We start from the raw sequence: 23702 nt of genomic DNA on the forward strand, positions 1-23702 counted from the left end.
TCTGAGGAATGCTCTCAATTTTCATATCTGAATGCATCATCTTAGCTGAGACACCATCATTTTTTGCTGTATTTTTAAATCAAGGACAAAGAAAAGAGGTCGGAAACCTTTTTTAAATAGAATAACTCCACTGGAGTCATGATTTCAATCTTGGGGTCTTAACCACTAACAGAGTCTATTGGGATAAACAAATAGGAGGAAAAAATTACAACTGAATGAAAGAGATCTAAGTCTATACTCAGATTTTTAAAAGTTGAGTGGCTGAAAAGAAAATACAGATGCTATTTCTATGGAAATCTACTGCTATAGACACCACAAGGATCTTGTGACTTGTATCACATCGGAAAATTTCATCCAAACTGTCAGTAATGTTTCGCAACCTGGAGCTGAAAACATTGATTCTTGTCTGAGTCAAGGTACCTGATGGAATAATCATATTGTCACCTTTTCAAAAGTACATGGTAACTTCTATTCAAGAAGAAATCTAATTAAACAGCTGTCCCTTTAGTCAAATTCCATCTTTTTAATGTTGTAGATTCTCATTTTTTTCTCTGAAAGGGGTTCTAGGTAATAATTCCAAACCTAGTGGAACTTTTAAGCTAGGGTTTGGGGCAAGGAAGGGATATTACATGGAATCTTAGAGATGGTTCAGAAAGAGTTCTGTTAATGGAACAGATCTTTCTTGTTTCCGCCTATCTTCTACCACTTCTTGTACCACCTGAAAAGCTGCTACTGAAAACTGGGAGACCCTGGGAAACATTGGGGAATATAGTACTGAGAGATCAGCTTGAACAAGGAAACCAACCGAAACCATGGACACTTCTCTTGCCACACAGGGGTGCCAGCCTCCAGATGGGACTGGGGATCCTTGGAATTACAGCTCATCACCTGACTAGAGAGACTAGTCCCCCTGGAGAAAATCGCTGCTTTACAAGATGGACTTTAAGGCATGATACCATGTTGAAGTTCCTTCTCTCACTAAACTTCCCAGGCTCCACCCTTAAATAATCAGGAATTTCCCAAAACAGAGTTGGCAACCCTAACTCCAATGTCCATAACTTTCTTTATTTTTGTTTCTCTCTTTGCAAAAAGGAAAAAGTCACTTAAAAAAAAAAAGATGAGAAAACATCTTGGAAGAAGAATGAATTGTGCAAAATAAAGAAAATGTACATATTTTCTTATTTGGATTTTGGTTATTTTTGTGTAGAATTTAAATTTATTTTTAATGCAAAAGCACGCAAACCCCTATGCCTTTAATACACATAATAAAGTTCTTCAAGGTAATGGACTTTTAAATGTGTAACTCTATTTTGGATTGATTCAGGTGAGTAGTTGAGTCTGAAGCAACAGAGCAAAGTTTGAGTGGCACCTTTAAGACCAACACAATTTTATTCAAGGCCTCAGACACAATGAAATGGAAATTACAAAACTGCACTACACATCTTGCAACTTACCTGTTTTCCCAACTGGGCAAGGATTTGGAGGATCAGGATATCCCTGATCTTCACTAAAATCTTTAGGGATGTTGTCACCAGTTAACTCAGCAACAATGTTTGGTATATTTCCATATGGGCCTAAGTGTTGCAGACCTTCATGTGCACCACCTAACAAAGATAAAGACAAAAATCATATATATGGTAACAAGATAAAAACTTTGCAACTCAAGATTTCTGGTTATGTTTCCAACAGCAGGACTTCTTAGGATTCTTAGGATTGCCACCCAACTTTCTCTTTTTCACTTTTCAACAGTTACAGAAGAAATGGGGCTTCTTCTCTTCTCAATCCCAATTTTTAAAGTAGCCCCAGATGCTCCTCCTTCCTTTGCAGTACTACTACAGAACTGTGGGGATGGTCAAGATGGCTAATGTTCTCATCCGAGGTATCAATTTGTCCTACTGCAGTAGAGGGTCTCTTGAGAGATTACAGTGGGCCCTAAATAGTTGGAATTGTGTTCATAGATATTCTCTCTCAACAAGAAAACCTGAAAGCTCCATTTATGGGAGGGAGGCTTGGGCTCTCTAACACAAAAATTTCAGCACCTTCATCAAATCACAAAGCCAAAGATAAGCTGACCAAAACTATAACATTTGAATTGGTAAAAACCCAATACAAATATGCAGTGCAGTTATGTCCTAAGTGCTACATCTAAAGATACAATTTGGAGCCGACTCCAACCACATGATCTTTATACGAACATAAAAACAAGTCCTTCAAATGTTTGCTGTTTTATGGGCCTGAAACCAGGATTTAATTGTTCTGTACCATTTCCCCCAAAGTATTTTGCTATGGCTATCTATATTTTCCACTTAGTTTGAAAAAGAGAGCCCATAAGCCACCATCAAGTCAGTTTCTCTACACTGTACAGATCTCTTTGCATCAGAACTCTGCCCACTAAGAAAAAAAAGGTACTTCACAGTCTCTATATATAGTTATTTACTGTATGTATATAGTTAACATTTCAATTGTCTGCCAAAATTTCCCTGGACTAAATACAAAGCAATCTTTTATACTAATACACATTATTGTTTCCTTCAGTTCAGTCCCCCTCCCTTCTGCTGCTTCAATTCTCCCAAAAGACAGAGTCAATAAACCCCTGATTTTAATGCCTTATTTTTGTACTTTTGAGTGATTTTATAGTGTTTGCAAATTGTATTCCTTATAAACCTTCATGCACTGTTTACCTTGTAAAGGACTGGAGTGGCAGAAACAAAGTACTGACTGGTATATTGCAGACAGTAATCTAAACACACCATTAATTCTGGTATTGTACATTTGACATTAAAGCTTACTTGACAGTGAAGTTCCAGAATCAAAATAACACATTATAAACATGGTGCACTGTAAAACCAGGACAGTTAACAGGAGACTGTCCTCCTGATTACATTGATAACAACAGACAGGAGAGAATACAAAGGAAGGGACAGTGTATAGAAGAGGACAATCAACTGTATAGACAACTATCCTCGTGCTGGCCTCAGCTCACTCACCACCAAGCAGTGTTCAGTTAATTGTTATCACAGCTCTCGGATCTAGTTCCACTTTGGCAACCTGTGAAGAGCCAGCTTGGTGTAGTGGTTAAGAGTAGTGGCCTCTAATCTGGAGAGCCAGGTTTGATTCCCTGGAGCCAACTGGTTGACCTTGGGCTAGTCACAGCCCTGATAGGGCTGTTCTCATTGTTACCCAGAACATGCTTAAATGTGCCCTGAGACACGTGTATTAAGCCATGAGGAATTAGCTGAGCAGTGAGAGGTGGGGTAACTTAGCATTAAGGATCAGTTTCACCTGTGTTTACGAGGTAATTAAACCCTTTAAGAATTCAAGGCAGAGGTTGGTAAATTGTAAAAATAATGGACTTTATTAGAAAGAAAATAATAAAAGCATAAATATATCTAACACACCCATCAAGCAGTTGTATAGAGAAGAAATCAGGAAGAGAAAAAGAAGCCTCAGTATAATTACCGTTCCTGGAAAATGGGGCGTCAGAGATAAATGACACAAACCAGCATTAAGGGAGGTTCCAATGGGTCCTGAGTTGGAAGACACTCAAAGTGGCTGTGTGAAGCCATGGTTTATATAGGATTTGGGGGGAGGGGGCTGTGAGCACATGATGGGATTTTCCGTGCGTCAGAATGTTGGGCAATGCCCTGGTCAGGTCTGGAGATGGCCACTGATAGACAAAGGCATTAATGGGTCTAAGAAAAGGGAGCCATCATGTCTCAATAAGTCTAGCTGCTGGTATTTGGGGAAGAGATTTCCCCTGGCAGAGGGGCCAAGTATGAGTGATGTGCAAGACAAAAAAGTTTGCCTAGGAGCCCCTGGGAAAACAGGTGTGAGCCAGTCCACTTGATCAGCAATACAATGGAGTGAGGGGGGGTTAGGATGAGAGCAAGATTTGAGTCAGGGGGTACCTGGGTCAGGCAGAGGCTGTCATTCTGACCCTAAGGCAAAGAGCAAGCTTTCTAAGATGGAGTCTGGCCTGGCTTGGCTCAGGCTTAGACTACTGAGGGGTGCCACTGGTTGTAGAAGACAGTGTGCCAGTCTGTGAGGCAGGGGTCCTGCCATACTTAACATCATAGATCAGTTTTCTCAGAGCTCTCTCAGCCCCACCATTTACACCACACAGGGTGTAAATTGTGGGGAGAGGAAGGGAAAGCAATTGTAAGCTGCTTTCAGACTCCTTTGGGTAGTGAAAAGTGGTGTATAAAAACCAACTATTCTTTTTTTCTGGTTCTAGATCAGCCTTTCTCAACCTTTTTACCGTTGAGAAAACTCTGAAACCTTCTTCAGGCTTCAAGAACCCCCCGAAGTGGTACAATCATGCAGAATATGTTTGGGAAGCACAGCTGTGTACATATCCACCTGGGTGCCCTTCCTACCCTCTCTGGGGGTGGGTAGATGGATTGACATGATCATATGTGGTCATATCACCTGATAAATGTTTAAATTTTTGTTTAAAGTATATAAAGATCAATTAACTCCCATCCATTTAGGAAACCGTTCAAGAGCCGTCAGGAAACCCTGATTGAGGAAGCCTGTATTCTCTAGAAGGGTCTATTTTTACTTCGGCATTGGGGATCATAGTGCTTTTCTAGAAGACTGCTTTCCCATTCTTTTCCTTCTTTCCCTACTTGGAAGCTGAATGGCAGCCTTCATCCCATTTTAGACTTCCTGAAATGAAGGCCACTTGAAATGTATGTTATTTGTGTGTAATGTTCATATTGATGTCTATGGCTGAACAATGAGTCATGATATAACTAGTGTGATGACCCAAGTTCAGAGAGTATATATACTGATGTCTGGTAGCACTCCTCAAGCAAGTTATTCTGAGGCTATCGCGGCCTGGCACCGGGCTGCGGACCGGGGGTTAATGACCCCTGCTCTTCAGCAGTGATCTTCAACCCATGGACTGGACTCCTCAGGTGAGTTGAGAAACCCCCCTATGTTGGCTTATGAGTCCTTACAGAGCGATCTTTTTTTACTATCTTTTGGAAGGGCCTTTGCATGCTGTCTCAGTTTGGGTCTGCTTTAATTAAAGAACAAACAGTTGGAAGGGTAATTCTGCCCGATAGTGTGGCAGAGTGTCTTAGTTCTACCTCTGAGAGAAAATAGAGTACTCGATTGTTAGGCCTGTTTCTGGTAATGAGCACACCTTTAGGCTGATTCTTAGGAAAGGGGGAACTGGCGTAGGTGGAATCCTGTGTATGAGAAAGGACCCAATCTAGTGCCTATTTATGCTTAAAAGCATTAAAGGATATTCATACTATTCTCTGGAACCATAAGTGGTTTAAAGTTATGTTCCTCAACCAGGTTTCTCTTTTGTCCACCTGGAGATCTGTGCTGTTGATCTGTTCCTTGAAACCAATTTATCAATAAATAAATCTTCTTTGTCATTTATATACAATGCTTATCTCAATCACCTCTGTATCCTACTTGTACACCACTCAGCAGCAAACCAATACACGTGCTGCCTTTAGAACACATGGTAACTGAGGGGAAAGTTCATTGTTTAAAACAAACTTAATTCACCAAAAAATCATAGGAAGTGGTATATATTTCCTCAGTTGCTAAAACAGCATATCACAAACTGTTAGTTACAGCAAGCTTTTTTAGACCAGTGAACTCATTCACCAAAGGAAGATGAACCACCATCACTTGAAGTTTGGTTGGACAAAACAGTGGGAGGAAAGTCATTCTAGTGGGATGAAGGCTGTTTAGATACATTGTGTAGAATGTATCTAAATTTTTAAAAGTTATTTTAGTTATTAAATTGGCCCTCAATAGCTTAATTGTAAGGACTTTCTCAAACAGAAGCTATTATATATTTTTTTAAAGATTTTTTTAAAAATTCAGAGGCAACATAGAAGCAATTAGTTGCAGAATTATTATCTATCTATATTTATGACTCAGATTCCTAAAATGAAAAATTCAGTCACACCATTTAGCAGACACACTTAAGCTAATTATTCTTGAGGCAGTCCTTTGTTCCAATATGTCAATTAAAGGTACAAATAAAATAGCAATAGTATATTAAAACAGTAAAAGCAGTTTATATCCTTGTTTTCTCCCCCAGGAAAAGCTCCAAAACTATTCATCTCATGGACACCAGCAAATTTCATCATGTATTGCCTAAATCAGACAGTCTAACATAACTTTCTCATAGTCCTTAGAATTCAGATTATAAAATATCTCTATATCCATTCTTGAATAGACATCGATTCTGAGATTAATGCTGACTCGTGTGGAGAGCAGAATACAGGACTCTGGGTATAAAGCATCAATCCCTGGTCCTGCAATACAAGCGCACTCAAAAACGCTCAAAGGATTCTTTGTCTTTTTTCATCAAACATTGTTTTATGATTCCACATTTCAAGGGTTACTCTTTTACACCACCCTGCTGTAGTTGGTCAAGTGACATCAAGACTGCATTCTGACATGTCATGCTGCAATAAAACTTTAATCTTTCTCAGGGACAAATGTGGATCTTTTCTGATGCATGTTGTTCTAATTTCTCCCATCCTGCAACATAACATTAACTGAAAACAAGCTCCTAGTTGCCCATTAAATCTGAATGCAACTTTAAGCCATAGCTCTAAATGAGGGATGACTCCCAGTTTGCATGGGGAGGAAAACTCTTCAATTTGCCCCAGTGCCTGCATTTAGGCATCATAGACAATTGGAGTTTGCTTTTGCACTGCGTTGAAGGGCGGAGAAGTGAGGGGAACAATCAAGTCTGTTGTGGTGAACTGGAATTCAGTTACAGCTTAGTATGATGTCTGAATGCAGCCCGAGCAAAGCAATGTGAAGCACCAATTCAGGAAGACCTTAGATAATGCAGTAATGTTTTTTGTTCTTTTAAGGAGCAAATCTTCAAGGGAAACCCAGTCAGAAGCAAATAAATTGTTGTTAACATAGAACTTTGATTTGTAACTCTAACATCTTGGATGTTATTCCATTACAAAAAACGTTTGGCTTCCAATTAGCACTGCACCATCTGCTGACTGAAATGTATAAATACTCTTAAGTGGATTCCTAGAATTTCCATTCAGCGCTCAACAGCCACCTAATGTCTAAGCAAGGAACAGCAAAGCATTCATTAAGGGCACCTTTTGAAACTTATTTTAATAACAAATTTCCTGCCCATATCAGGCATCTTGCAGAGTCTCGGTGTTAACTGTGAATTCAGTTCAGTTCTGGAACAAGGCTTTTCCTAATTCTGCCAAGAGAAGACTTGTTCATTATATTGAAAGTTGTTCAGTCGCAAAGAGAGCAGATTGATTTGCTATAGTACCCCTGATGAAGTATTACACAAAGAATGTAAAGGAACAGGTTATCTGCATTACAATGATGTCACAGAAAATACTTGTTACTTTTGTTACCTGTCTTTGTCCAGAGAGTGCCAACCCCTTGACAACCACTGGCAATCAGAGCAGACAGTGCTAGGCAAAATGGAGTTAGTGGTCAGACTGTGTAATGGAGTTCCATGTGTTTCTTCACCATGCAGAGAAATGTGCACCCAGAAAGGGATATCAAAGGTGTCTTTTTTAAAAAAACAAACAGTATGCCCCTAAATAACAGCCAGTAAGATCCATTACTTTGTTTTCCCCCCATATGTATCTGTAAGAGCACCCTCCATTCACAGAAAAACAATTCCAAATTAAAATTTAAATTTACATTGAAACAATTTGGGGGATGCTTTGAGTACCATTTTTATAATTATAGTAGCATGTTATAATTCTTCATAGGAGTACCCCAGATCTTGAAATCCTGATTATAAATATTTAAAATAGCACAGTGCTGGAATAATGTCTTGATTCACACAGAAAGCTCATGTTGATGAAATCAATGACTAAAAGCATTGTGTAAAAGTTATAATCTGTCATATGCACTTTGTGAGGAAAAATAAGATTGACATTAAACATCCACTTTGGAAAGCTATTGAAATGTGCTAGAATGAGTTCTAATTTTGCTCAAAGGACTTTCCAGATTCTGGCAAGATGTTCTCATGAGGAATATCACATGAGTTTGGGAAGTCCTATTTGGCAAGTACATCTTGCCACACTGTATGAAAAGAAATCTCACTTACCTTCTAAGAAGCATCTGTAGCTTTACTCAAAAGAAACTCTTGTACATCAAATTAAATGTTATAAGATAAACCATCTAATAATAATTTCCAGGAAATCTAAATTTATTATTATCATTTCTTCATATGATTTGAATCTTCAGCTGAAGAATTATTATAAAGAATAAACTACAAAGCCTGATTATAACAAAAATTGTAGTAATAACTCAGAGTGATAAATATTCACCTTCAATATTCTGTGGACCAACCAGATTCATTGCTTGGTGAGCAGGGTATTCAACTCGGGGTCTGGCAATGCCCAGTTGTTCCATAACCCCATGGAGAAGTCTTTGAATATCAGCTTCAGAAACTCTGTCTGGTGTCCTAGGATTGTGACCGAAAATCAGAGCTAGCCTAAAGGCCAGCAGAAGAAATACACTGCTAAACAAGGTTGTGGCCATGCTGTCAGTATGTATTGCAACCTGTCCCAACACAACAAAGAAATCAATTAATGAGATATGACCTATGACATCCATTTACTTTTCAATTGAACTATCTATGGGAAAGTAAATAAAATAGTTTCTTAAATCAGGGCTAGGACTCATGTGCATATGAATCTGAATACCATGGAATGTTTCAGGGACCATTTTGGACCGCAGTGTGAGGGTGGAGAGAAGAAAGTCCGATTATACTGATCGAAATCTCCCATGTAGATTTTTAAATGTGAGGACTGCATGTGTCTGTTTCACCATGCTCAGAGAAAAGTTTACCATCATGGCTTCTCAACACATGTATATAATTTTTGTACTGTCTTAGAATGCATTTCTTATTTGGGAGATCTTCAGGTAGCAACTCAAGTCAAAAGATGTTCTAAATGCCATTACTTCCAAATATTGAATCCCTACTCCTCCCATGGAAACTTGCTGGATGACCTTTGGGCAGCTTACCCACAGGGCTGTTGTGTGGATAAAAAGGAGGAAAGCGTAACAGTGTCAGTTGCTTTGGCTTCCCATTGAGGAAACAATGGGGTACAAATGAATTAAATAAATTAATATTCTTGCCCCCATTTTTACAACTCTTGTGTACCTTTTAAGACACAGTTATTTCTATCATGTGATTATTAAAACTGAGTGTAAAATAAACCCAAACTCTTCAAAGTTTCCAAAATAACCAAGAAAAACTAAGCATCTCTAAGTTATAAAATATGGGAGGGTTTTGTTGCTGTTGTTATTCATGGGCACTTATATATATATAACCTATATACCTGTTTGCTGTGTGCACAATTTACAAGTACAAAGTTTGGTGTGTTCACTTTAAATATCATTTATGAATAGCTTTGAGGAAACAAAGCCTGAAGCACACCCTGGGGCCTTTTGCCGCTCAAATAGGGTTGTCATCTACCACTGGGGATTACAACTGATCTCCTGATGACAAAGATCAGTTCACCTGGAGAAAATGGCTGCTTTGAAATGGCTGCTTTGACTTGTATGGTTTTATACCAGCTGAGGTACCTTTGCTCCCCTAAACCCCACCCTTCCCAAGCTCTACCATACAAATACCCAGGAATTGCCCAACCAGGAATTGGCTACCTTACCACTAAAATGTATGAGAGGTTAAGAGCTGTACTTTCTCATCCTCCTCAGCTACTCTATAGAAGGGTCCACTACTCTATAGAAGGGCCTATGAGTCTCAAAACAATGCAGAAATAGGATATAACAATGGCAATGATTTTGTGATAGGAAAGGCATTGTTCAATGAAAAATCCTGGAATTTGGCTCCAAAACTTTCACACGGAAATCTGTCCTCTGACCACTGAATTGCACAGGCACTTTCTACTGATTTACTGTGATTTCAAACTAGGTCTCTTTCTGGGTTTTGAAATGCACAACCTTTGCTTCTTTCCTAACACAATTATGTAATGCTGGACAGAGCTTGCTACCCATGGATTTAATTTGAGAAGGGCAAAGTGATCAGGGCTGTCAGCTTTGTTTTCAAACAAAGCGATTTCATTACAAATATGGTAGACAGTTTATTTCACTAAAGGATTGGCACTCTGAAACATTCTGCACACCTAACCAATATAATACATCTTCTTCATTCCCTCCTTCATATGGGGGGAAAGGGTTCCATTTATGCATGTCAGGCAAGATTCTCCAAATGGCTGAAGAGATGAAGCCAACAATCAAACCACAGCTGATTGTCATTTCACTTATGCGCACCCCAACATCCTGTTTATCTCTGAAAAGCCCACAGACATTTACTTAGAAGCAAACCCCACTGAATTCTAGGAAACGTACCCCTCAGGAAGTGTGCAAAGATTTGCAACCTGAATTCAACTGCTATGCAGAGAATGCTGGGGGAACGAATTTCATTTCAGACTAGCCCTCCCCCCAGCATATACATTGTTGCTAGTCTACAGCAAAACGACGTTACATATGGGTTTTAAGGTCTCCTATGCTTTCCCAGATCTGAAGGAGAGTTTGTCTTCTTACAAATTTCCTTTTCCAATTCAGCAACACCTCCCCCCCCCCCCCATGATGACAAAGGCTACAAATAAAAGCTGGATAGGCCGTCCATTTGCTTTGCTACCTTGCTCCTCCCCTATTTAGAGAGGGGCCGAGAAACCCCACCCGCCTCTCCTGGAAGGTATCCACCCTTCCGAGGCAGGCCTTCTCCTCGTCATCAAAGGCGGCGGAGGCACCTCGCCGGGATTTGGGCCTCTCTCCATCACATCGCAGCGCCCCGTTTCTCCAGCCTCAGCCAGCCTTTCCCACCCCGCCGCGCATCCCGCGTGAACATCCCTCCAAGCCGGCGTCCCACTCACCGCCCAGCGCCGGAGAAGCTGCTGCGTGTGCGCGCCTCCTTCGTGGCTTAGCGGGCGCAGGGGCTTCCCGCGTCACTTGCCTGGCCAAGCGCAGAGGCGACCCGCGCGCAGCGCATGAATCATTCATTCGTCGCGGGCGGGCGGGCGGGCGGGGCAGTCCATCCGCTGCGTCCTGCCCTCCGCCAATTGCAGGTGCATGAACGGTTGCCAGGCGCCCCGGAGGCAGACGCAAGCAGGGCCCCAGCAGATGGTCATTTCCCTCCGCGTTGGTCTCGACGCAGCAGTCTGCAAGCTGGCTTGGTTGACTTTTTGCAAGTCTTCAGCGAATTCCTGCTCAAATATTTTTTCATACACAGGGAGCCCTAGGCGGCACGAGTTTACTCATCGCACCTTCACTTCCGTGTCTTCTCTGCGGTGCAAAGCGCTGGGCTAAGGTTCGAGGGGAGGTAGAGTCAAGTGGGTAGCCCTGTTGGTCTGAAGCAGCAGAACAGGTATTTAGAGCCCAGTGGCACCTTTTAAGACCAGCAGTTTTATTCAAGGTATCCGAGGAAGTGTGCATGCACACGTAAGCTCATAACTAGAATAAAGGTGCCACTGGACTCTAAATCTGTTCCAGGTGAGAGACAGCATTCTAAAGTACAGGGCCAAACCTAGTGGAAACCCCAGTTCAAATGTCCACAGGTCTGAAACTCACTGAAAACCAGTCATTCGCAGAGATCACTATAAAATGGAGAGGGGTGTGTGTATGTATCAAATCATGCAGGTTATTACTCTTAGATCCCTGGACAAAAGACTGAAATTTCTCTACATCAGATCATAGGAAAGAGGAAGACCCAATTCAATCAGATGGACCCAATTCAAGACCCAATTCAATCAGTAGGCAGCCATGGCCTGCAATTTGCAAGACCTGTGCAAGGCAACTAATGATAGGACATTCTGGAGGTTAGTGCATAGTCACCATAAACTAGAAGTACCTTGTAGCAATATCAGGGGCCAAGCCCGCTGCATTAAGGAATACAATGGGCGATGGATTTGGGGGGGGTGAAGCGAAAGAACTCTGTGGACAGCATCCCGCTCTCCCCAGGATCTGGAAAGGCTGCAGGCAGCTGTTATGGAACTTACTGGCAGCGGGCAGCTCTCACACGGTTGGGATCTACAGCCTCCAAGCCTCAGGGGGAAGTAGAAATTGGAGGGGGTGGTCAGGGATGGGGGATGGAAGATAGACAGGCAAGCTGGTTGGAGGAGCCATTAAGGGGAGGGACAGCCACCCTGAGTGGGCCTTAAGCACTGAATGGCACTTAAGACATGAGACATGTTCCTCCTCCAAGGCCTTACCAGAAATATTAAGTGGAAAATATATAACACACACTCCTCACCCCAAAGTCAAAATATCAATTTTCTCAAAATATGCCCAGGAAGTTGAATTCCTGTCCCAGGATTTTAAAGTTGAAACCCACCTATTCTAGACAGGTTAGACAGGCAGCCTTAGATATCGTGACCCAAAATGTCTCTCCCCCCCCCTTAGAAAAAGTTCCAGACAGATTAAATTTTGTCCCCACACACTACTTAGGTTTGTGCTGGACCAGTATTGCTAGCCTAAACTCATTTTCTGTTTAACCTCATAAACATTGCAGTTGGCACGGCCAGCTGTAGACACAGCACTGGCTTGGGAGTAATGAATAGAACTTAGTAGCAATTTTATGCATAAAGGTAAAGGTAAAGGTATCCCCTGTGCAAGCACCGGGTCATGTCTGACCCTTGGGGTGACGCCCTCCAGCGTTTTCATGGCAGACTCAATACGGGGTGGTTTGCCAGTGCCTTCCCCAGTCATCACCGTTTACCCCCCAGCAAGCTGGGTACTCATTTTACCAACCTCGGAAGGATGGAAGGCTGAGTCAACCTTGAGCCGGCTGCTGGGATCGAACTCCCAGCCTCATGGGCAAAGCTTTCAGACTGCTGCCTTACCACTCTGCGCCACAAGAGGCTCTTAGTTTTATGCATAGAGTCCCCCAGAAATAAACTACATTCAGAATAACCAACAGGAATTCTAGAAGTAAGGTTTGATTTTAGAAACTTTCATTTGAATCTAACTTTGTTACCAGCTCTGGACAATCCAGCAGGGATGTTAGTTTTCACAAGGATCCAAAGAACATCTGCTTCAGTCAACTGTTTTTAGCTATAACGAATTAATACTTTAGCTCAGGGTTGACCAAATTGTGGCTCTCCAGATGTCCCTGGACTAGGTCCCATGAGGCTGTGCCAGCATGAGCCTGTAAGGCACAATAGGGTGAATCTGCCCGAGATCGTCATCAGAATTTCCAAACCTTATTAATGTCACCCTGGACTGGAATGGATGGCAATAGCATCCTTGGGTTGTAAAAAAGTTTTTCCTTTTAAAAAATCATCCTCAAAGACAAGCTTCTGGCAGGATATATCCCTTCTGTTTGGTATATTCTTCTTACAAAATGAATTGCAAATGTATTCAAGACATGCAATAGGAGTTCTCTTAAATTCTCATTTATCCAGGCGTAGTGGACTTTACTATTGGATCTGGCAGGCTTAGTTAGCAGTCTTTAATTACCTTCCTGGCACAAGCAGTTAATTCCCAATTTTAGAACAAAGCTGTTTTTGTTTGGTCTCTAGAGTAGTCTGACATTTAAGGGAAACAGCCCTGGTTTAGCATCATCTCCCTTCCCTGCATAGTGTTCTTCCTGTTCTCATTCAGGATGGTACGCTTTAATATCACACTTCTGTGCTGCCTCACTAGGTTTAAGCAAAAGGAAGCTCTTAAAAGGCCACTTGTTCTTTTTAGGTTCTGGCAAAGCCTTACTGGCTGATTGATACAAAATCATCACTGCCATTTGTTCCCACTTTAAATGTCATCCTCAGTGTGCCAATTAGCTCAATGTGAAACAAGTATTTTTTTTCACCATAGCCTGATCCTGCTTGTTCTCAGAAAGCAAGGCTTTCCTCTTTCACTAGAAGACATTTGGGGTGCAGTTAGCAATTCCTTGATCCACAGGAACTCCAGGGATGGTCAGGCCCACTTTAGGAAGATTTACCAGTTTTTCTTAGAAACTGGGTTTCTATGAGCTCCATTCTTCTACCTCTCCAAATAATTTGTTGTACTTATCACAGACCAAGAAGCAGATAATCTCAGTTTGGATTTAACCTGGTTTTCCATTTTTACACTTACTATCAGGGCTTAATAGAAACATTCCTTCTTTCGGTAACTGCATGCCATATTTTAACAAAGGAGCTTAGATTCCTAGAACATACCTTTTGCACTGTGTTCATGGCTTTCTTTCAGAAACCAATTCTGCCCGGACAACTGTCACAGAATTTTGGCTAGATTTCATGCAGAACAGAATGAGACGGATTGCTTAGGTTGTTGAGTGGATTATACCACTTTACACTGCACGTGCCAAACCACATTTTTGTCTTAAAGTAACCTTTGTATAAAAACTAGCAGATGCGGGCAAGGATTGGATTAGAGCAGAGGTAGTCAAACTGCGGCCCTCCAGATGTCCATGGACTACAATTCCCAGGAGCCCCTGCCAGCGAATGCTGGCAGGGGCTCCTGGGAATTGTAGTCCATGGATATCTGGAGGGCCGCAGTTTGACTACCCCTGGATTAGAGCATCTTAACATACTTTTACATTATAATGGTGTCTTATACCTGTAGTCTAAAGTGGTGCATTCTGTTCTACCACCTCAGAACCTCCCACAACTTTGCTGCCTGTGATTGACCTTGTAATACCCGGTATGAGAACACTATTTGTGACGGTTCCACTGGCTAGTTTAAGCATTGCATCCCCCAGTTAGTCATGTTTCTAAATGGTGAAGATAAAAAAATGAGTTTGAATTAGGAAATCTGCTAACAGAGAGCCTAAGCAAGCACTCTCAAAGAGAAAAAAGGATGAACATAATCCACTATAGCCCTGCAAATGCTAGTACTATTGTGGGGCTAATTCTAAGAGGGGTCATCAAGATTCTAGACCTTATACATATAAGAAGTGATGGACAGATTGGGAAAGTATTGGCAGGCATTTTCTCCGGGAACGTTTGTATCATTTACAAATTTCGATCTACCAATGGAAAAGCTGGCTTTGTACTTAGCTGTTTCTTGAAATTGCCTGATGCTTTTGTTCATGTCTTTTCCCGATATGCTGGCACCTGGGCCAGGGTTTCTCTAGTGACTTTATAGAATTTCCTCTCCAGAAAAGGTTGCTCAGCTCCTTGAATGCAAGTCAAAGAACTTAGAGGAAAAAATGGAAACTTATACACACACACACACATTGAAATGACATTATAAATATGGATATTTTCAGCATTAACTAGATTAGACACACAGACACAAAAGCCTGCATTAATTAATACATTAGTCACTGCAGTAGTAACCATTGACACACGTACAAAAGTTTAAAACTTTTTTTTTTATTTCAAAGACAGTGTTTAACACTCCTACAACAATCAAAGTATATAGAGAAAGCTAAAGAAAAATCAGTTTCTTTAGTTTAAATAATTTTGACACTGGACTACAAATAACAGACAAGCATTTTCCTTAAAAGAACAGATCACTATAAGCATCCCTTTGTGCAAATGAACAGTATGGCTTTTAACAGTTTGTTTTATTTCAGTGACATAATCATATTTTAGAATTATACAATTGGCTGTATGAATTTCTCTAAAAAAATTTAAGACCTTCAGTTTATACCAGCCCATCTTCCAAATCACACAGTACAGAAAATCACTTACTTCCATCTGCAGACTATTCTACTATGTGCTAGAAGCCCCAGTGTACATAAAATTAGATAGTTGGCTATCTAGAAAAATGTCTGTTCTAATATTTTACTGGGCAGTCAATTGATTTAGTCAACGAAAATGCACTTGCTTTTGAGAAATACAAAAGATCCTTATTTCCCATATCATTGCTACTTCCCACAGGTACTGGAGCACCACTACTGCTTCACATATGCTTGAATGTTGCATGAGCTGGCTATATATTGCAAAATTCACAGCTGTGAAAAAACATTTTCCCAAGTATAAGGTTTATACTTTGCTAAGGTTACGGAATTTTAACTATTAGTTCTCTATTACAGTAGCCAGCAGCACTAGCAAATATTTCCCTATAAATTTCAAAGTACAAATTTAGAATGGAACCTATCAGAAGCCACAATGGTAAAGCTATCTTTATATGAACAGAATTTACTGGTTTAAGCTTCAGTCACAACCAATATTTTCAGCACATTCAAGAGGCAGGTATATTTAAGGAGAATAAAACCATTCTTTAATTAAAAAACAAAAAAACCAAGGAAGACGGAAATAGCCTTTTAACTGATTTTGGCTGCAGTCCTAAACACGCATCCAAGAGCTCACCAAAATAAAAGGACATCTGCATGAACAGGATTCGGTCTGACTGTAAAGCCTATAAATCCAGTGGCTTAATGACTGGAAGAAGCTGAGCAGTAGCTATTGGGTTCTTTGGAGACCCTCTATAGCGAAGTTTTTTTCCTGCCGAAGTCTTTCTAAAAGCACATTTATCAGGTGTAGCAACTGAAACGCTGATATTTGTGTTCACTTTTACAACTGCTTTTGGTGTGTCATGATTTGTGAGGTCCTCAAGGACAGATTTGGATTGGCTATTAGTAATCAATTTCTCTTTGCAGGTTTTATCAAGCTTTTCAGCTTGTTCTATTTGATGTATCACTTGCGGGTAAGATCTGGATGATAAAGCAAGCTGATCACATGTACATATTTGCTTATTCATTATTTCAGTAGGCAGTGAAACAGTAGATGTACTGGAGATAATATCCGTGCAGGACGACAGCGCTGTTTCAAAACTCACTGACTTAACAAGGGGATAACCATCACCAGATTTCATTAGTTTGCAAGTAACTGCCTGTTTATTAGCCTCTAAGAGTGAGTTCATTCTCCTTACAGACTGACGGACAGGAGTACGTTGAAACTTCAGAGGTGGCTTGGTTTTGGTTGCAGAGCAGGGTTCATTCAATGAGAGTTTGTTGAACCAATGTATATGGTCAGCAACCTTTCCTGAAGGTGAAGTTTTAGATTTTTCAGAAGTTTGCATAAATAGGTGGTGTTCACTGTTCCTGTCTTCAGCTTCTGGCAACTGTGAGAGATGTACCTTTTGTTTTTCAAGTTCCTTAGTCTTATTCTCTGCACTGTAAGATTTCGATGTGCTACCTTCAACTGTACTTTCTGGGGTGAACTGCCTGTTTGTTTCTATACCTTTTTTCAGGATGTGTATTTTATTCAACTGGTCACCTTCAGAGACCAGCTCAATTTGTTGTTCCTTTTGTACTGACACACCACCTTTGCTTAACTCATTGACTGGATCATCCGGCAACTTAGTATTTTTAAAGAAGGGTCTCTCCACAGAGTTTATTTCACCCATAATTGGCACAGGTTTATCAGTAGCACTACACTCAGAAAAGCTAGTAAACTGATTCTTCTTTTCCACCTTTGCTGCTTCTTGAACTTTTAAACGCTGTCTCTCCACACTTTCTGAAATATGTCCAGTTTCTTGTGTTAAATTGAATTTAGAAGGTTCAGTTTCACATACGTTGTGAAGGTTATTTCCAGATTCAGAAAATGCTTTCTGAATTTTTAATAAAGTGTCTGTAGTCATATTATTTTCTTCCTCACAGAAGGACATTTGATGTTTATTACTGTCCTGTTCCATTCTCATTTCAGTAGGCTTGGGTACAACAGTAGCAGCCAAACATTTTCTAGCAGTAAGAACAGGCTCTGAAGAACAGCTTTCTATTTCAAGACATGCCCTTAAAGTAGTACCACTGTTACTGGTTTCCTGAGGTTCGGTGGTAATGGGGCCAGTCCAGGACATTCGGCAGCTTGCTTCATCATGGCGGTTTGAACTTAACAAGTTATCCTCTGATTTGCTGATGCTTTTGGAACCTAAAAGAAATGCAATATTACTTTAACAATTACAGCCAGTTATAATGTTATATACATGAAAACAAAGACTAATGTCACAATACCATATGAGGGCAGTACAATTAGATGGTCTCTAGGTTAAATGCAGAAAGTGAAAGTGCCTCCAGGAGGACTCACCCGCAAGAGAACAGGCAACTATAGCAGTTGTTCTGCTGTAGACTCATTAAAATACAAAAGTCCTGCTCATACTCAGAGCATTTATGACTGTTTAGGAATAGTCAGATGTGGTTTAAAATACAGAGGCAATGGCAGACTGCCTCATTCAGCTCACTCAATAGGACCTTGAGTTTATTGTCTATACTCAGACTTGGGACAACATGCTGTTGTGCTGGCCCACAGGGAGCTGCAGAAGGATAGAGCCGTTTACTCTGCACTCAGTTAGCATGTGGTATTAGGAAAGACTGGGGCCACCTCAGCTTCTTGCCAGTCATTTAGTTCTGAAGTTCAAGAGTAGAAAAAGAGCCATGAGCTGCAACCTAAACAGTGGACCACAATAACTGCCCATTTTAAGACCAGATGGCAAAGAGCCCCATAAGAGCAGATAAATAGGACAGGAAGAAGGGAAGCAGGAAACAAACTCATGCAAGTGAAACAGATGTAAGACTTCCTCCTGAATTAATAGCAAGGCAAAATTTTCAGCCTTCAGGATATACAACCAGATCAAATGCTGTGCATTAATTATTAATGCTAGTTAATAGAATAGTAGAAATAGAAAATATTTTAAACTTCTACACAAGCCTTCCATTCATATTTTTAAGACAGAAGTTAAAGTAAAGTCAGGCATCTCAAGCCAAATTGGTATGATGATAATGTTTAGATCAGCCCTTTTCAACCGACCATGGAAGCGCACCTGAAATAATTTTCAGGCTTTGAGAAGCCCCAGAAGTGATGTCAACTGGCCATACCTCTCTGCCACACCCCATGCTCCCCGAGTTACATGTCACTGGAATTGACATCATCACCCATGTTAATAGGCAGGCTTGAGGAGAACTGGCAAGCGGGAAGGGGGGGGAGAACAGGACAAGAGGTGGGTTAAAATGGGAATAGGCATGCAGGCTCCACTGCACAGAAATGAGAGAACTCAATCATACTCAGGAGAGGGGCGGGGAGCAGTGGAAGTGGCTGGTTCCCTAGTTTATGGCCAAGTCCATTAATGCAGGAGGTGAAAAGCTGTGGACCCCTCTAAAGCTCCCACAGACCCCTGGAGTCCATGGATGCCTGGTTTAGAAAGACGATTCCCTCTTATAGTCACCCAAGAGCAATAAGATCTTCAGATCAGCATCTGCTCAGGATCCCCAGCCCCAAAGAGGTGAAACTGGCCTCAACCAAGGCCAGGAACTTTGGGTGGGATATGCTCCCAAAGGAAATCAGGGCCCCGTGAGACCTTAATTAGTTCCACAGGACCTGCAAGAGCTATTCCACCAGGCTTATGATCATATCCCAAAGTAACATCCATCAAAAAATGCTGGCCTCACCAGAGGAAAGGAGATCAGCTCCAAACACCAACATCTCTCCCCCCCCCCCGGAATTTTAGTTAGGGGCATCAATTTAGTTTAATTCACAATGTTTTTAACTTTTATGATGTTTGTATGACATTTTACCTGCCCTGACCCATATGGAAGGGTGGGCAAAAAATAAAATATTATTATTAAGTATAGTGGGTCTACCAGCTTGCATGTTTTCTCCCTTCAGGGATCTCAGTATCTTTTGCCTAATGTAAGGTATTTTCTTTTCCTTGAGATGAGATCCTAGCTTCTTTTCTACTATCAATGAAATGCAGTAAACAGCATGACATTTTTAGCAAAATGACACGTTTACCTTTCTTTGTTATACAATCCCCAGTACATGGACTTAATAATGCAACTGCCTTTAGAAAATCTGTTCCGGTTTCTGTGTCTTGTTGATTTGCAAGTCGACGACCAATATTTTCAGATCTGTTAACTGGATGCTCCACTGCAGTATTCTTTTTAGATTGAAAAAAAAAAGTTAATTGCACACGGATTCTTCAAATATTTTCACAATTTAAGGAATCACAGGACAATGAAGAGATGCTGCTGCAGCAGCATTCATATATCATAGGAGTACCACAGAAGATTTGTGTTTATTGCTTTTGATTCTCTTTCCAAGAGGATGCTTGGAAGCATACAGAAACTCTGTTAGCAGCAGGTCCTTGACACAGATCTGACTGGGAAGAGAAACAGCATATGGGGTAACGGATAGAGACTAATGTCGCAATATGAGGTTGCTGGAAGGGAAGGAGGAATGGACAGCTATGGAGAATTGAAAGGCAAGGAAAGTTATGTGGCAGTGACAAACATCTTCATGGAGTTAATGCACTATTTCAGCATGGCACAGATACAAGGTTGGAATCAAACCAAATTTCCACTTGCACTAGAGCTGCTGTGCAAGCTGAAATGAAGAAAAAGCCTCTGTTATGGAACAGAATAAATTAATAAAAGTGTATTTAGTACCTCTTTGCTGCTCTTTCCCAAACTGAACTTTAATCGCAATGACCTACGCACAATTTCTTTCCGGCTAATCTTAGGAGAAAAGCAACCTGTTTTCCCAGACTCAGCCCTGAAAGCAAGAAAAGAAAATATTAACTTGACCATACATTGTATATTCTTAATAATGACATGAAACAGTTGAAAAACAAATAAAAATTCCTTTAGGATATAAAGGATACTACTAATAATACTTTATAACATAAAAAGTGAGACATGATCTGGAAAACTTAAATTCTTAAAACAAAAGTGATTTCACAACCTACAGAGACAAGGAGTAATCTGGGAACTCTCAGAAAAACTCAGCTCCAGGTTTCAGAGACCTACAGCCAATGCTTTGGCAAAATTACCTGTGAACTTTTTTGCTGGCAATCCTTTTGCTTCTTCGACTTCCTATACTATGTAAGTGTTTGTCACTACTGGCTGAGGTAGACAGTGAACTCTGAGATGCCTCAAAAGCAATGCAAGGACTTGCTTCAAACTGAGCTGAAGAACATAAAATTGCAGAATATATATTGGCAGTTACTGCAAAATAATTTCCTTTTTAAAAACCAACATCTTCTATTAGCAAGAAGACTCTCCAAAACATTTTTCACTATTTTATTATTTCAGTCTATATTTCCAGCAGACAAAAAAGATGCTCTTTAACTTAGTACATGCATCAACCATCATATACTCTCTGTATGTGATTCAAAATACAGAAAATAAGCTTGTTTATTTTGTATTGTTTATTTTTCTAACGACATATTTAGACCCATTCACAGAAGTAAACTATTGGCTTATCAGTTTCTAAGCACAATTTAAAGTGCCAGTTCTTACCTTTAGAACCCACAGTAGATTGGAACCAGGGTACTTGAAGGACTATCTCCTCTAACACTGTTCAATCCACCAAACATCATCCTCACATGCCCTGCGCTGTACTCCCACCTTCAGAAGTAAAGCGAGTGGTGACCCAAAATAGTTTTTTCAGCAGTGGCATCTCACCTGCGCAATGCCCTTCCCCTTGAGGCTTTTTAACCAGACTTTTAATTAAGAGGTTGACCTTTTAAAATTGTTTTTAGTCTGCTTCTAGCCCGAGAACTGATTTATGAGACTCAATGTTTCAAGCTTTTTAAAATAGTTTGTTATTGTCAACTTTTATGGATTTATTATGTTGTATTTGATAAGCTGCCTGGAACATATACTTGAGAGAGGCAATATAAAAATTTTTTAAATGAAACAAATTGCCGTATATTTTTACAGTTGCACAGGCTTAGGGAAGCAAGAATAATTAACACACCTCAGGCTTGTATAAAGTACCAGCTTTTGCTCAAATCAAGGGCTAGTTTCATTTTACTGGTGGGTCATCGTTTGCTGTGCTGCCTTTTCTGCACAAATGAGACTAAATTCACTCTGTGGTGCCCTATGAAGTCCAGAAGGATAAGTATACATGCGAAAGCAAACAATGATTCCACAGTGTAATGGCTAAAGAGACTAAGTTATGAACCAGCATATTAGCTTTACCATGAAATTACTATGTTGTTAAGGGAAAATTAACTGGCAGTGGATCGCTCAATGGAAATGTCAACCCAGTGAGCAGCTGCTATGAACAAGAGAAATTTCATGCTGGTCATAATTAGAATAGCAACAGAGAATAAAACTGCCACTGTCATACTGTCCTTTTAAAAATCTATAGTGAGATCACACTTGGAATATTGTATACCGTTCTGGTCAAGACACTTGCAAAAGGATATCGTAGGCACAGAAAAGAGAAAAAAATTATCAGGGAGCTAGAGCAGCTGCCTTGTGAGGACTGTTTAAAACACTTTAAGGCTGTTTAGCTTAGAAAAACGACAAGTAAAGGTAGACATGACAGAGGCTAATAAAATTATGCATTGTGTGGAGAATGTGGAAAGGGAGAAACTTTTCTCCCTCTCCCATATTACTAGAATCTGGGGTCCAACTGGAGCTGAAGAGAAGGAGATTCAGGACATTCAAAAAGAAGTATTTCTTCACAGAATGCAGTTAACGTGTGGAACCTGCTGCCACAGGATGTGGTCAGGACTACTAAAGTGGAAGGTTTTAAAAGGAGAGTGGACAAATTCATGGTGGACTCAACTATCCATGGCTACTAGTCGTGAAGATCTACTCCATCCAGCTTTTCCCGATCTGTACTTCCCAGTCTGTACTCAGACTGAAGATAATGGTTATTGTGCTAAAGTATGCAGACTGAAGAATGCTGCATTCCATTTAAAAAAAATCCCAATGCCTTAGTTTAAAAACAGTGCTTCTGGGAGGAGGCCCTTCTCTGACATGCTAGATGCAGAAGAGTTTTTAGAATGGGGGGGGGGGTCAAACGGTCATAGCCCAACTACCACTGAATAATGTTGTGCAATTCAGGAAAAACTTTGCCATAATTCTCAAGATTGCCCCTACACATGAAAAATATTTCTTGAAGGTGTTACCCAAATGCTATGTTGCATTATTGAAGGAGCCAAAGTTGGTCAACTTCACAGGGTGTTTGCTTGCAGTAACTCAACATTTTTGTTAGGCCAACAAAGTGAAATGTTAATGAGCAGCAATTTGAATTAATTAAACCAGAAAAAAAAATATTTGTGGTAAGTATCACTCTACCTGATCCAGGTGTTGAGCTAATGCTAAAAAGGCTATTTGGTAGCAATTCAAGAGCCAAGTTATGCCTGAGAGATCGCCTTTTCTTGCTAGAGAAACCTTGACAGGAATCAGCGGGGCATTTACGCTTTACACTTGGAGTAACAATCATTGGGGTCACTGATGAAAATACTGTAAAGAAAGTAACAGCTGTCAAAGCCTCAAAATGGTAAACAATGACAAAGCCACTACAGTTACACAGCTGAAACAGTTTTATATTTGCAGCAGGTTCAAACAGGTCTGGTATTCATTACTTTCATATGAGAAAAGAGGACATGTGAGAGAGGTTAAACAGCAAAGATTTTTACAGTTGCCTGCAGTTAGTGATGTGAGTATCCGTGAGAAAGATTAAGAAAACCAACCAATCCTGGTTATAAATGCAAAAACTAGAAATTTTGGATCAACTTAGAAATCCATCTTTTCAAAAGGAAGTAAAACAACTAGCTAGTCATTAAAGTATTATTCTGAATAGCCATCCAAAATAGAGAACTAAGGGCTCACCCCTTGTGACAATAGACAGGGGAGAAATAGGGGGAAAGCCCCAAACTTGAATTCCTTGATCCAAAAACCAATCCTCCACCCAACCCACTCTTTTGAGAACTAATGCACTTGAACAGCAGGTTTTCAATTTAACTTTGGTTGGTACAGATTGGTTACAGGTGCTTGGAACCTTTTGCTGGAAACAGAC

General features: G+C 40.4%; 1 protein-coding gene across 1 annotated transcript in view; it reads right to left on the reverse strand.

Annotated features, from left to right (window-relative positions):
- ARHGAP11A (Rho GTPase activating protein 11A) overlaps positions 1 to 23702 on the reverse strand; it is a 48390-nt gene that overhangs the window by 12925 nt on the left and 11763 nt on the right. The window contains exons 8-15 of the mRNA XM_077319097.1: positions 22979 to 23146; positions 20716 to 20851; positions 20333 to 20438; positions 19680 to 19824; positions 16315 to 17822; positions 10884 to 10952; positions 8307 to 8541; positions 1455 to 1604 (exon numbers count right to left, since the gene is read on the reverse strand). Of these exons, the coding sequence (XP_077175212.1) occupies positions 1455 to 1604; positions 8307 to 8541; positions 10884 to 10952; positions 16315 to 17822; positions 19680 to 19824; positions 20333 to 20438; positions 20716 to 20851; positions 22979 to 23146 (2517 nt within the window). The remainder of the gene's footprint in view (positions 1 to 1454; positions 1605 to 8306; positions 8542 to 10883; positions 10953 to 16314; positions 17823 to 19679; positions 19825 to 20332; positions 20439 to 20715; positions 20852 to 22978; positions 23147 to 23702) is intronic.

This window comes from Paroedura picta, chromosome 2 (genome assembly GCF_049243985.1).
Source record: "Paroedura picta isolate Pp20150507F chromosome 2, Ppicta_v3.0, whole genome shotgun sequence".
Classification (NCBI taxonomy): domain Eukaryota; kingdom Metazoa; phylum Chordata; class Lepidosauria; order Squamata; family Gekkonidae; genus Paroedura; species Paroedura picta.